Below are 13,211 nucleotides of genomic sequence, written 5' to 3' on the forward strand. Positions count from 1 at the left end.
AATATTACAGATGCATCTAGGCTTTAGCAGCCCCTTTCTGCCCTGTAAAATACAAGTTTTTCATTAATGAAGATGAGAGGAAAGGACTGGGGTGTGTGTGTGTGTGTGTGTGTGTCTGTATATATGTATTTGTGTATATATATATATATTTATTAGGTCAACTTACACTCTGTGTAGCTTTCAGGACAGCATCTTTGTATTCCAAACATCCAATTTGCATTTTGCAAGGTAATCTGAAGCTGGATGTCTGCAACTGGCTGAATTTACTGTTGGGTAGGAAGGTTGGTCCCTGTCCTGGAACAGCTGGTGCCTGTCTTGGCTGTCCTCTGTACCATGCTCTTACTTACTTGAGAGTCTGTAATCAAGTTCTGTGTACTGTGCTTAAATGGGCTTTCCGCTTTTGATATCTATCTTCACTTCCTCTTTCTTGGACAATATCTTAAGCAATGTCTATAGTAAAGTCAAGAGTAGTGCTAGCTGAAACCTGTTAGAACTTAACCACACCCACTGAATCATGCCATAGGATTCTCCCTATCATGCTGATCTCGGAGATGTTTTGGGCTTTTTGGTAACAAAGGAAGTAGCTGTCCTCCACCCAAGGAACACGGGGTCTTGGAGGAGAGCAAAGAGCAAGTATGACTTAAAATAACCAGCAGCGATGGTTTATTTTTGTTGGTTTTTTTTCTCCTTTGCTCTGTCAGAATCTTTTGAAACGTCCTTTTCCCTAAGAGGTGTCTGTTCTCCCTTAGGGAGATGAATTGGTTTTTCACTGGTCTCCAGTATATTAAGTTAACAAGTATCACATTCTTCGTCAATCTGTTGATGGAAGTAAGTGGCATGATTATTTTTTAAGTATAAATTGATAAAGGCCTTTTTCTCTGACCCTAGCAGAAAAAAAGAGGAGTAGCAGAACTGAAGAGAACTTGCCAATGCCTTTTGTCAGCGCCATGATATTTCACAGAAGTATCTACTATCACAAAACCAATCCTTGGTGGCTAATATGTGGTGCTCTGCTTGGCTGGATATGAAAGTGGCTGTACCTAAGTAAGCAAATTTGACATGGGTACATTTGCAGCAGTTGTACCATGTGTTAATCCTTTTCTTCTGATTGAGACTAGTATTAAGTGTAGATTGCTGATGTGGGAGCTGCTGTAAACACATGCAAACATAGTAGTTTAGTTCTAGCTTCTGGCGAATCCTACATGGTCGTTAATTGTCTGAATTTTGCATCTACATCAAAACAGCTCCCAAGAAGTTCTGCTTTGCTGAGGTCCCCTTCCTGCTGCACATCTTAACAGTTCTTGTGGCTCTTTACTTGCTTTCTTGCTTTCTCGATACCTGTGTCTTGATCTTGGACTTTGAGTATATTTAAGTTTACAGGTGCTGCGTGCAGTGAAGATGTGGGTGAAATTTTGATTCCACTGAATCTGAACCAAAGTTGTGCATAGAGAATGGGTTATAGTGCAAAGGAAATAATCTTACAGGGATTTAAAATAACGACCATCACAAGCTCTAATGTCAAACTTAAGATACCTAGTCCTCAATTTACATTAATTACTTTTAAAATACAAGAAAGTCTTGGTTGCAATAAAAAATAAACATAGAAGGAAAAAATCAAAGCAGTAACTTTGAAGCAATACACGGGAAGTGCACTTCTGTATTTAATCAAACTCTAAACTATAAATAATGAAAGGTGGAAATATTGTTAAAGAATGAGGACAATTTCAGCTTTGTCCTTCTGTAGCTGCATGCTTAGGTGTAGAGAAGTAGAGCTTGTTTAACCAGCTTGCTAACAGCCTGACCCATTGCTAGAGAACTAGAGTGCCTTGAATTTGTGTTGTAAAGTCACACAGAATCACAGAATATTAGGAGTTGGAAGGGACCTCTAAAGATCATCCAGTCCAACCCCCCTGCCAGAGCAGGATCACCTAGACCAGGTCACACAGGAACGTGTCCAGGTGGGTTTTGAATGTCTCCAGAGAAGGAGACTCCACCAGACAACCTCTCTGGGCAGCCTGGTCCAGTGCTCTGTCACCCTCACAGTGAAAAAGTTTTTCCTCATGTTCAGATTGAACCTCCTGTTCTCCAGCTTGCTCCCATTGCCCCTTATCCTATCACTGGACATCACTGAGAAGAGCCTGTGTCCTTCCTCCTGACACTTGCCCTTTACGAATTTATAAACATGAGTTTATGAATGAGCTCACCCCTCAGTCTCCTCTTCTCCAAGCTAAGGAGACCCAGCTCCCTCAGCTGCTCCTCATAAGGGAGATGCTTCACTCCTTCAATCATCTTTGTGGCTCTGTGCTGGACTCTTTCAAGCAATTCCCTGTCCTGCTTGAACTGAGGGGCCCAGAACTGGACACAGTATTCCAGATGCGGTCTCACCATGGCAGAGTAGAGGGGGAGGAGACCCTCTCTTGACCTACTAACCACAGCCCTTGTAATACACCTAAAAGCTTACTGCTTTCATGTTTCTAAAAAAAATAAAATGTGTGGATGTAGAAAATGCAGCCTTGTGGAGGAAGAAAAAGTTAATTCATCCAAGTATCATACCTATTATTGGAAATAAGCATGTACACAACTTGGTAGGCTCTCTTTTTTGATAATTCACTTTCAGTTCCAACAAGGATTTATGATAAAAAGATAAAAATCAAAGTCTTTCAATCCTATACCACCTGGTTAACATCATGTTGTGGGCACTGATACTCTTACTATTCTCTACAGAAAGCAAGCCAAGTTGAACGTGCTGCTAGGCTGAGTTAACGTGAAGGGCAGCTGGTCTGTTTCAGCACATCAGTGGTAAGCCTGGGTTAATAAATTTCTTAGTAAAGGAGACAAACTGGAACACAGGGAACACAAACATGGCTTAGAGTAGGAACAGAATGCTTTGTGGAACGAAACTGAAAATTGTCTGGCAGAAATTAAACACCCGGTGGGGGGGAAGGTTTCTTTTGGCTCAGTCCAAAATTTTTACATTATTAATGTAGTTTTTGAAGAGAGGAAGCTAGTGTAGCCTTCTCTCTTTTTTGTTCCTTAAAATGATTTTATTTCAGATGAAAAGCCAGTGGTCTTAGACAAATTTTTTAAAGCACTGAAATTAGATTTCGTAACATTTAGTAAACTCAGGTATTTCTTTTTCTCTTAAGCTGTTTATTGAATTCAGCTTGTCTGTGCAAATAGTTTTAGGTTCTGTTAAATAATTGGTTTTGGCAAACATTGACTGGAGAAAAACTCAGTTCTATTCAAGAACTCTTTTCTCTTAAGGAAAAATACATGTTTAAAACATGTGATTGTATTTAGGTTTAATACAACAATATTATGTATCTTCTGAAGCATTTAGCACCAGAGCAGTCTGAAATGCTGTTCTACATTCCTACTGCCTTGTAGTGTGTGTTTGACCATACAAGTTACATGGACTGCCTTCCTTCCTCCGGCAGTTACACAGAATGTGTTCTTGTATGAGCTGCCATCAAGTATGAAATGCAAATATATATTCCATTTGAATAAGTTGTTGTCTGAAAGCCCGAGTTTCTTTGCCTCTTTTTTTTCTTTTTTTTTCTTTTTTTTTTTTTTTGCCTGCTCATGGGGTTTTTGACGCATTTTTTGAGCCATTTCTCAGATAAACCTTTCTTGGCTTTAGTGCCTTCTTCCAGAAATGAAGATATTTATCTGATGGCTTCTGTTCCAAGTTGTGCCTGGCAGATTTGGTAAGTACCCCCTCTTTTACCTATATTCAGACCCATGTGTTCACTGCTGATCAATAATTAACTCCTTGTTTGCCCATGAAAGTCCTTTCACCCTGCACTAAAAATGTATGCTTGCTGGACCGTTGTGTATTGATTTGTCTGTTTGAATGAAAAAGAGAGAGAGAGATCTATGTTAGGGCATTATTAGCAACCAATTCAATTATTGTTTTACAGCTTTTTCTTCTATATACTGGTTCCCTCTCATTCACTATAATTCAATTGTTAAAACTGATGGCAGCCATCAGGATATGGCCCCCTGCTAGCATTTATGATAGCAATTGTCATGGAAGAGAAACAAGTTTATGGTGGGTCCTAATCTATAATTTGCAGAAAGTTGCAAATCACCGCTTTACAGGTCTTTTAAATAGTTACCTGTTCTTGATTGCTCAGACTCAACCTAGGCCATTCTGGGTGAAAAAATGGCAATCCCAGTTAGTTTTTAGCCTTAGAGCAGTACTGTGAGTATACTCTTTTAGTATGTTTTCACATGCAGCATAACAAGAATCAGGACCATAATTACTGTGTGTCAGGTCAGAGCAGATGGTAATCTTCCTCAGTTAGAAGATGCAGACCTGCTTTCAGTGTTAAAAAGTATTGCTTATGCCTCCCTATCCATGTTTTCTTTTCCTTTGGCATTTCACTATCGGTACATCTCAAAGCTACTGCTTAGTTTTGGGAATACCATTGTTCATTGTGCTGCAGAGATTGTTTTGCCATTATGGACGACACCTGTGCTCCTCCATGCATGGCTTTTGCCCATAAGATCTTTTGTTGTTGCCACTGACCAAAGGTAACTTACATTTGAACATGTGGGTAAGCAATGAGGATAAAATATGAAGTTTGCTCCATGTGCAGTGTTGTGAAGTAGAAGAAGCTAGGATTATGGCTATATATATATGAATAATCAATAAAGTTGCATTGTCTTGGAATACTTCATCCTGAAGAATGTATTCTTTAGTCACTTGCGTGACTAACAGCAATAGCTTGTAGGGAACCCCTGCTAACTAGAAAAAATCCTGTGAATGTCAAACGCATGTCAAACAGAGGATACGATTGCACATCTTAGAAATTAATAGTCAGATGAAAGGGAACCACGTCTTTGCATTATTCATAATTATTTTCAGAACAGTGAAACTTCCCTAAGCCTACAGAAGACAATGTGATGCAATAGCTTAAAGACAAGAAAAAAAAGAAAGAAAAAAGAAAGAAAATAAAAGAACAAGATAATTTCAGATGGCTCAATCTTGCATTTATCCTAAGAGGTGCGGGAAAAGGAGAGAATAAGGGAGTAGCCAATATTGGACTTCTTGTTCTTAATGAATTAAAGAAGGGTAATTCATGCTAATCAGTGTAACTTAGTGGAAAGTATATCTGGTCTTATTTGATACTCTTCTTTAAAACTGTCAGTGTTATCAGCCACCCTTGTAAAAGTAATTTCACTGATTTAATGTGTTTTTAATTCCTTTTACCATTTGACTTGTACTGCATGGTTCATTGTTTAAGAAACTTAAAAACGCAACCCCTAAATTCATCAAAATGAATAAAACAGAAGCAAGTAATTGATGTCAGCTTTGATGATTCCCAGCTCACAGTCACAAAGCAAGGGCTTTTAAGCAGGTATTGTGGGTAGCCTGCAATATTTTAGCTTTTATTACGGGGAAGAATTAAGTATTAGAAACCTATAATGGAAAATTCAAATTCAAACACTTAGTTCATTAAACAGAATTACAGGAAGACTTGTTTAAAGTGTAGTTTAGTTTCATCTCAGCCAATCACAGGAGAATACAAGAAAGTCTTCAAATCTGTGTATGGGAAGGAGCTTTAGGAACAGTGTTGTAAAGCCCCCAGGGGGTGGAGATTGGACTCAAACTTGAATCAGTTTCTGTTCTGGTAAAGATGCATGGTATTTTCTGTGCACTTCTGTATGGATGTTGAAGATCTGGAGGGGAGACAAGCTAAGTTAAAAGTGAAGATGGCTTTGGTTTTGGCAGAATGTACCAGGCACTTCAGCGCCAGCTGCCCTCCAACAATTCTGGATCAAAGGAATTGCCCATCTGCCCAGAGATTTCTGTCATAAAATGTAAATTATAGGTACTTTCACACCAACTATCAGACTCTTAATCACTATCATTGAAATAGATCCTGAGCCAGAGATGAGATTGAGACCAGAGTAGAAATGAGACAAATATTGGAAGTTTTTACTTGAAGGTACTGAAGTAGTTTATGAAGGATTATGGTGAGTTCTTTAATCAAAACAATAATTAATTAATAATTAAATACTATTGGACTGTGTTTACCAAAGATTTTCTTTCAATATCAATGTACGCATTCTGGTCCAAATTGTTGCTGGATTCTGCATTTTTAATCCTTTTCATACACAATGTATGTGTCAAAGCAGCTCATGGGAACAATTAACTACATGGAGATGCAGCAGGAGGTAATTTAAGTTTAATTTGCTGCCTTAAAACTGTTCTATGATGTCTGTAGTCTTATGCTGTTCAAGTGATCATGGTTGTTTTTAAGTTTAGACACCAAACTATTCTGAAGATTGGTAGGGAGCACTCAGCTATTGGTCTTCATCAATTTTTTTGCAGTCATCATCTCTATCTCTTCTAAGGCCATGTGGTACCATATATCTTGGACAGAATTAACCAAGCTGCCATTGAACAATATATGTAACGTAGAATTGATCAGGTTTTCTTTTGAAGTAACGAGGAAATGTCCTTATTTTTGTCTGAATCTGGAGTGGAATTATTTTGACTTGGAGTTTTTAGGTAATTTTTTCATTAAAATACTAGCAAAACATTATTGAAAAAGTTAATGTGATCTGCTACCCATGAGAAAAAATAGATAGGGATTTTTCTTTTTCCAGTAATCCCTGTGTACAGGAAATACACTCGACAATTTTCTTGTTGTTTTGACAAATTTCTCAGCATTGGCAAAAGCAGGGAAACATTTTTGGTGATACAGTTGTCATTGATAATTATCTTAGCTTATCAAAAGGTGTTTTCCTAGTCATTTCTCTTTAGATAAATATCAGCAGATCCTAATCAAGACTAGATTAGAAGGATTCTGATTATGGGCAAGTCCTTAGGCTGACCTGTTAGGTGCCACTGAGAAGCCTGTTCGTTATCCATTACCTGAGATACTGGAGAGTTTAGTGGGAACCAAACTGAAGCTGACAAGATGTTTGGAAAGGATACTGACTTACTATTATATGTATGCAGTTCATGGTGATCTGAACTAGATTTAGCTCTGCATCCACTTCTAGTCCCCTCACCTAATCCCTCGTCATTTTGCTTTTGAACTGGGAATGATTTCTTAGATGCAGCATCTAACTGGGAAATTTCCATCAGTGCCAGCTGTGTGCTGGGTTTTTGTTTTCTAGGAAGACAGAAAATATGCCCCGCTTTGACCATGCAATTCAAACATCCTGTAATTGTAAGTAACCTAAGTATTTTTTTTCTGCCTCTGATAGCCTGCTGCTTCAGTAGAAAATGACCCAACCACTGTCTGTAGTGAGGCTGAAGCTGCTTCTCCTTGGAGCTTGTTTCTCACTGAAGATGTTGCAGAGGAGGGGAAGGAAAGTAGTTTAAACATCAGTTTTTATCTCTATTGGATCCCTGTCAGTAAAGGGAGGAGGAGGTGAAGAGCAATGACCTGTGCATAGCAAATGCTATTACCCTCTTGCATCACAATTATTTCATCTCTGAGGGGAAGTTAGAAGCAGCAGCAATAAAAGCAGCAGTTTCTGCCTCGTCTTCCAGAGCAGTATCAGCAGGCATCTGTACCATGACACTCCACTGCATGCGTCTTTTCCTCTTGCTTCTGCTTGGTTCATGGTGGCCAGACTCGGAGAAGCATGTGGTGGGAGCTGCGAAAGTCAGGGAGCACTATATAGCTGCTCAGATCACTAGCTGGACCTACAAACTGGAATCTGAGGACAAGTCCAGGTAACAAAGTACAGGTTAAGGATTAAACTAGTCATTTCTTGTGACTGAAAGTGTTTTACGTTTTCCATCTCCTGTGGAATTTTATAGCCCAGGAGGACTTTAGAGTCTAATCTGTTGACTTCAGAGGAACTTGTGTGACTTTAAACAGCGTTATCTGAACTGGAGCCAGTGAAGTGTTGAAAGCTCCTTTTTATTTACTTCATTACTGGATAGAATTATTTTTATGTTTTTGAAGCACTTTATTTAAATATGTTCCAAGTTTTGCTTTTATGATCTTCTGTGTGAGTTGATGTTTGTTGTTTGCTTGTTTTAATGTAATCATTTTAAGTAAATTAATTTTGAGCAATGTTAAATTGAGCCATGGTTTGGTAAGTTTTCAAAGTTTCCAGATTTTAGAATTTGCTGAAGGAATAAACACATTCCAATTTGGATACTATCACTTTCACTTATATCAGAGCCTGATGAACTCTGGAACTAGCTGTGTTGTTTCTGAGCTCTTCAGTAGTTTTTGTGAAGTGTCCATATTGAGTTCTGCTGAGTAAAGGTTGTAGGATCATGCGCTGCTATACTTTATTAAGTAAAAATACGATTTTTTTTCTTTTCCAATAGCATTGCAGAAAGGCCAGCCTACACCAGCATACACCAATCAGGCATATAAAAGATCTTATTTGTATTACCACTATTATCGTTAGGATTATAAACACTGCAAGCGCAATGCTACAGATGACAAAATGTGGACTTATTTTAGAATTCTTATGCTATGTTCACTGTAGTCACCATACACAGCTTTTATTTGTTCATGATGTAGCGTGAAATGGTATAAATTACTCCTACATTCAAGTGTATGTTTTGATACTACTGTAGTTTTTGTATTGGTGGATTGCTTGTTTTCTTTATTTTTGTTTAGCTTGTGGGGTTTTTTTAATGTTTCTTGCATTTTTGGACATTATGGAAAGGACATTTCCAGTTCAGATTTAGAATTTCTAACTATTCTTTTTTTAAAAAAGACTAATTAATAAAATGTTCCTGAGATTTCTAAAATTCCCCCTTGGAAGTTAAATGTAACTGGTATAAGCATAATGTCAAATGGGCATGACAGAAGAAAACGGGATTTTAATGTAGGAATATGAAACCAAATGCCATTTAAGTATTGACCCAGGCAGGTAAATTTAGTAGTTAGAACTTCATCTGCACTGGTCACATCAATATAAGCATCAGCTCCTGTTTCATTCAACATCATATTGCTAATAGGTAGTTTTCATGTAGTAGGGACCCACAGACTGCCTCAAACCACAGTTGAAATACTCTGTGATTAGCTAGGAGTTTTTCACACACACTGCCTATTAAGATACCTTGCATATGTAGAGCAAGTCACATCCCAAATGGGTCTGATGAATTTTGTAAAGCTCATAGAAATTTAACTCAAGTTCCCTTCCTTCCCCCCCCAAAAAAAAAACCCAACCCAAAATTCACAAAGATACACACTAAGGAAGAGCTAATGGCTTGATCCCAAAAGCATTTGGGTATGTAACTTGCTCTGATTTCAGCAGAAGCTGAATGTATAAATGCAGTATAAGAATCTGATACTTTTCTGCTTTTGGTTCTAAATAACTGAAAAGAAAACGAGTTCTTCCTGTACTAGTTCTGTAATAACTATTTCCATAATTTTCCAGTCATACAGGCTAGAAAAAGGACATTTAACTTCTCTGAGTGTCAGTTGTCTTATCGTCGTGGAGATTTGTTACTGTGTACAAGTGATATTTGTAAGACATTTCAGAGCAAAGTGAGAATGTATTATCTGTGTATTATCATGGCATTGCTGCTGCCACTTCCAAAAGTTATGTTACTAGACCTGCTTTTATAGTCTGAGATTTCTGAACTGTTAGTAAACGGTGTCATTTGTTCCTGCTACCTATACAATTGGCACTTACAAATTTCCTTTTTCATCCCATAATCTCATGTGCATATTCTATTCAACATTGCCACGTTAGAGTAGCACTTGTAAATGTAGGTTAAGGATTGGGTTCCTCTCCATAAGGAGTGAAACAAAATTTTATCAGTGATTTTAAAGCGAGGGGAATGAACTGAAAAATGAACTGATTCTGCCTGACTCTGTCATAGAGGGATTTACAAAAGATCTCTACAAAAAAGAGATCTCCCTCTTATGGACCATGGATGTCACTGAAGTGAGCGCACTGTGTTATCTCTGCCCAGCCTCTCTATGCTTGAGCAGCCCATCAGCTCCCCACTATCAAGTGTGCCTGAAAGGGCGTTACAAAAAAGGCAAGTGGAAATGCTGCTGGATCCAGCCATCATATGTACTAAGAAATCAACCAATAAACATGAACTTAAATACAGGTTATTCTCCCACCAGCCCTCTTCTCACCATTATTTTCATTCCAGAAGTGTATGCTGGTTTCCTTCTGCTTGCCCAAATATTTTCTAAGAAAACATTGTGTGGTTTACTGGATGCCAAATTTATTTACATAACAAGACTATGAACAATTGCAGTGTTTCTTAGAAAGCAATTTTCTGCCTTATTGTGAGCTCTTTTGTTTTTGTGAGGGAACAGTTTTGTGCTTGTCTCTAAGGTCATTGCTGCTAGAGGAGCTTACTGTTAATCCATGTGGTGAGTCTTAAAGCATGGGGCTGAGTAAAGAGAAATTCAGGTTTCTTTCACTGTGTTTTGTCAGAAGCTTTCTAGGTAAGCATGGTCAGGACATCTTCTGTGTCTTAAACAGAGAAAACAAAGACATCTTCATCACAGAACCAAAAGGACCTATGGAAACAATCAGCAAAATAAGGGGTAGACTGTGCTAGGTACTGTAATTGCTTGTCTAATATGAAGTGGCCAATCTCAAGAACATCATATATTCAGTAGAGTAAGAGGAGAAGACAGTGCAAAGAGTTGGACTATGCACCTTGCCTTCAGCAAAATGTGCAAGTGATTAAATGTAATTCCAGAATTAATTTTTCTGTGATTCATATTAAACAGCAATGGCATCTCTGGGAATCTTTGTCTTTTAATTTTTTTAACTCTCTTGGTTTCAGATTGGAACATTCAGATCCTGTGTTTAAGAAAATTTCTTACAGAGAATATGAAGTGGATTTTAAAAAAGAAAAGCCAGCAAATAAATTTGCAGGTAAACAGGCAGGAAATGTTCTGAATTTGCTTGTTACTTGTCTTAAAGCCAGTAACAAGCTAAGCGAGCTCATGTTTCTGTGTCTGCTTTGTTTCTGTGCTTATTGTTTGCACATAAACCACATGGGCAGAGTGCACTAGGCTTTGAAAGGCCTCAGAGAGGTTGGGCTTTCGGAGGCTGGGACGCAGTGCTATCTACAAATTAATTGCATGGTACAAAGTTGTTTTCATCTGATGAGACTTCCCATACACATTTAGACTTCTACAGCACAGTCACAGTGATGCTTCTGATAGACCAGTGAAAAGGAAAAGAAAATCTATGAAGTTGGGTGTGAAAGATGTTCCCTTGCCTTTGCGTCTGTTACTGCGTGAAGACACTTTAAATGGATTGGAGGCAACTTCTCGTACTTATGTCATACATAAGTATGGTACTTGAGCTCTGATACTTACGCAGAGTATTTCTATAGTCTGTCTTTCATATTAATGGATAAAATAACTTCAGATGTTAGATGTTCAGATTTAGATTTCAAAGTAAACGTATGTGAAGTTGGTGATATGAAATTTTTACAAGTTGCCCTGCAAGGTCTGTAATATGATTCCTTCCAGTTCTGTTTGTTCTCCTGTGTTTTCTGAAACTGCTGCTTTTCAGATAAAGAAGTTTACAAGGAAAGAGACTAACAGGCCAAAGGTTGTCTTAGCAGCTTGTTTTTGCCCTATGAGAAGTAGGGATACAAGCCCTTCTTGAAACCTTTTGTAGGCTATGCCTCAAGAAGTTTGCAACATGGAACCAATTATTTCTTTAGATAGCATTTTGGGATTGAAAGATCTTTGTGTTCTGTGGTTTCTGGTATTGGAATGTGCTTGAATGCCTTCCTCTAAACTCTTAAACTATAAAATATCTGCCTTCCTAAAACTTTAATTAAGTTATATGTGAAGGATCCCTAGAAATTCCCAATAAACCTCATCATGAACCTTTTGATAAAGTTTCTGTATCTGAAAAATAACTTTGGTTTTTCAATTCTACCATTTTCCTGTGATTTTTTTAAAGTGCTAGTTGCCAGATATACAATTTATAACATTCCTGACTATGAGCTGCATGTTTTAAGCCTTTTTTACAGGGCTTTTCATTGCAGTGGTATTACGTTCTCTGCCTGTATTAATTTTGCAACTTGTACTTTAGGAGAGCTCACATTCTGTGATGAGAAGAGAGAATGCTACTTTTTACTAAGCATACACATTTTCCTCTCTCTTTGAATTACTACAGGACTTCTGGGACCAACTCTACGTGCTGAAGTGGGAGATACTTTAGTAGTTCACCTTAAGAATATGGCTGACAAGCCAGTCAGTATTCATCCTCAAGGCATAGTTTACAACAAAAATGCAGAAGGTAATTACTATAAAAATTCCATATTTTGTTCATTTACTTGTAGACTACTGCATGAAATAGAGGGGCCCAGACCAATATTTAGGGATATGCATAACACAAATACTGTTTATGATGGATCAAAACTTCACACCTATTGTTAGCTGCTTGCTATCAGTGTAACACTAGGATCATGAGTGTCATCTGACATACAGTCTCCTGACCAGCCGCCTTTGTGCTAATACTGTTTCACAGAATCACAGAATGGTTGAGGTTGGAAGGCACCTCTGGAGGTCATCTGGTCAAACCACCATGTAACTGCAAAATATTCTATTTCAGGACATGTAAACTCTTAAATGCAGTTGTTGTTTTTTGGTTGGTTTTTTTTTTTTAAACCACATAAATTCTAAATCCCTTGCAGTAGCACACATCAAAGCGTTATTGTTAAAGGCAGTTGAGTGCTGATCGCATTGTTCTGATACTTAGCGTGTCATGCTCAGCTTTGTGGTGTTTAGTTCCTGGAACCCTTATTGAGACCAGCAGAAAGAGATCATAATCTGTGACCAAATTGACAGTTAAATGTCTATACTAGCAGAGAGAGTTTGAGTGATTGCCCTGCCCTGGGTGCTAAGCCAGAGCTCTGACCTGCAGTTTACAGATTTATTCAAGGTTTTGTTTGTTGTGTGGGTAGAAAAGGAGTTTTGCAACCCCATCTCATGGAGTTGAACAGAATGTGTTATTGGAAGTGATAGCCAATTTGGTTCGACTATCTTATTAATGTGCTTTTTGCACCTAGGATTTTGATTCTCTGGCTCCCTTTAGTCATATTGCAGATTTGTTGGTTATGGTAGGCACAGATATGATATATTGCCTTTGAGAGACAATTAGAAAGTTGACAAATTGGGCAGTATTCTTCTACAGAGTATTAGTGAGCAGAGGCTGAAGCTTCGTGCCATCCTGACTGTGGTCAGACTGATGAAGAGCCCCACCTTTTGGTAGTAATGACA

The 13,211-nt window shown here is 38.1% G+C and overlaps 1 protein-coding gene across 1 annotated transcript in view; it reads left to right on the forward strand.

The window, feature by feature from the left end:
* Window positions 1-7,538: 7,538 nt before the first annotated feature.
* The window catches only part of LOC104541523 (coagulation factor V-like), a 33,640-nt gene continuing 27,967 nt past the window's right edge, over window positions 7,539-13,211 (forward strand). Inside the window, exons 1-3 of the mRNA XM_010185603.1 lie at window positions 7,539-7,699; window positions 10,751-10,842; window positions 12,106-12,228. Of these exons, the coding sequence (XP_010183905.1) occupies window positions 7,539-7,699; window positions 10,751-10,842; window positions 12,106-12,228 (376 nt within the window). The remainder of the gene's footprint in view (window positions 7,700-10,750; window positions 10,843-12,105; window positions 12,229-13,211) is intronic.

Source organism: Mesitornis unicolor, unplaced genomic scaffold, assembly GCF_000695765.1.
Source record: "Mesitornis unicolor isolate BGI_N332 unplaced genomic scaffold, ASM69576v1 scaffold23965, whole genome shotgun sequence".
Lineage (NCBI taxonomy): Eukaryota > Metazoa > Chordata > Aves > Mesitornithiformes > Mesitornithidae > Mesitornis > Mesitornis unicolor.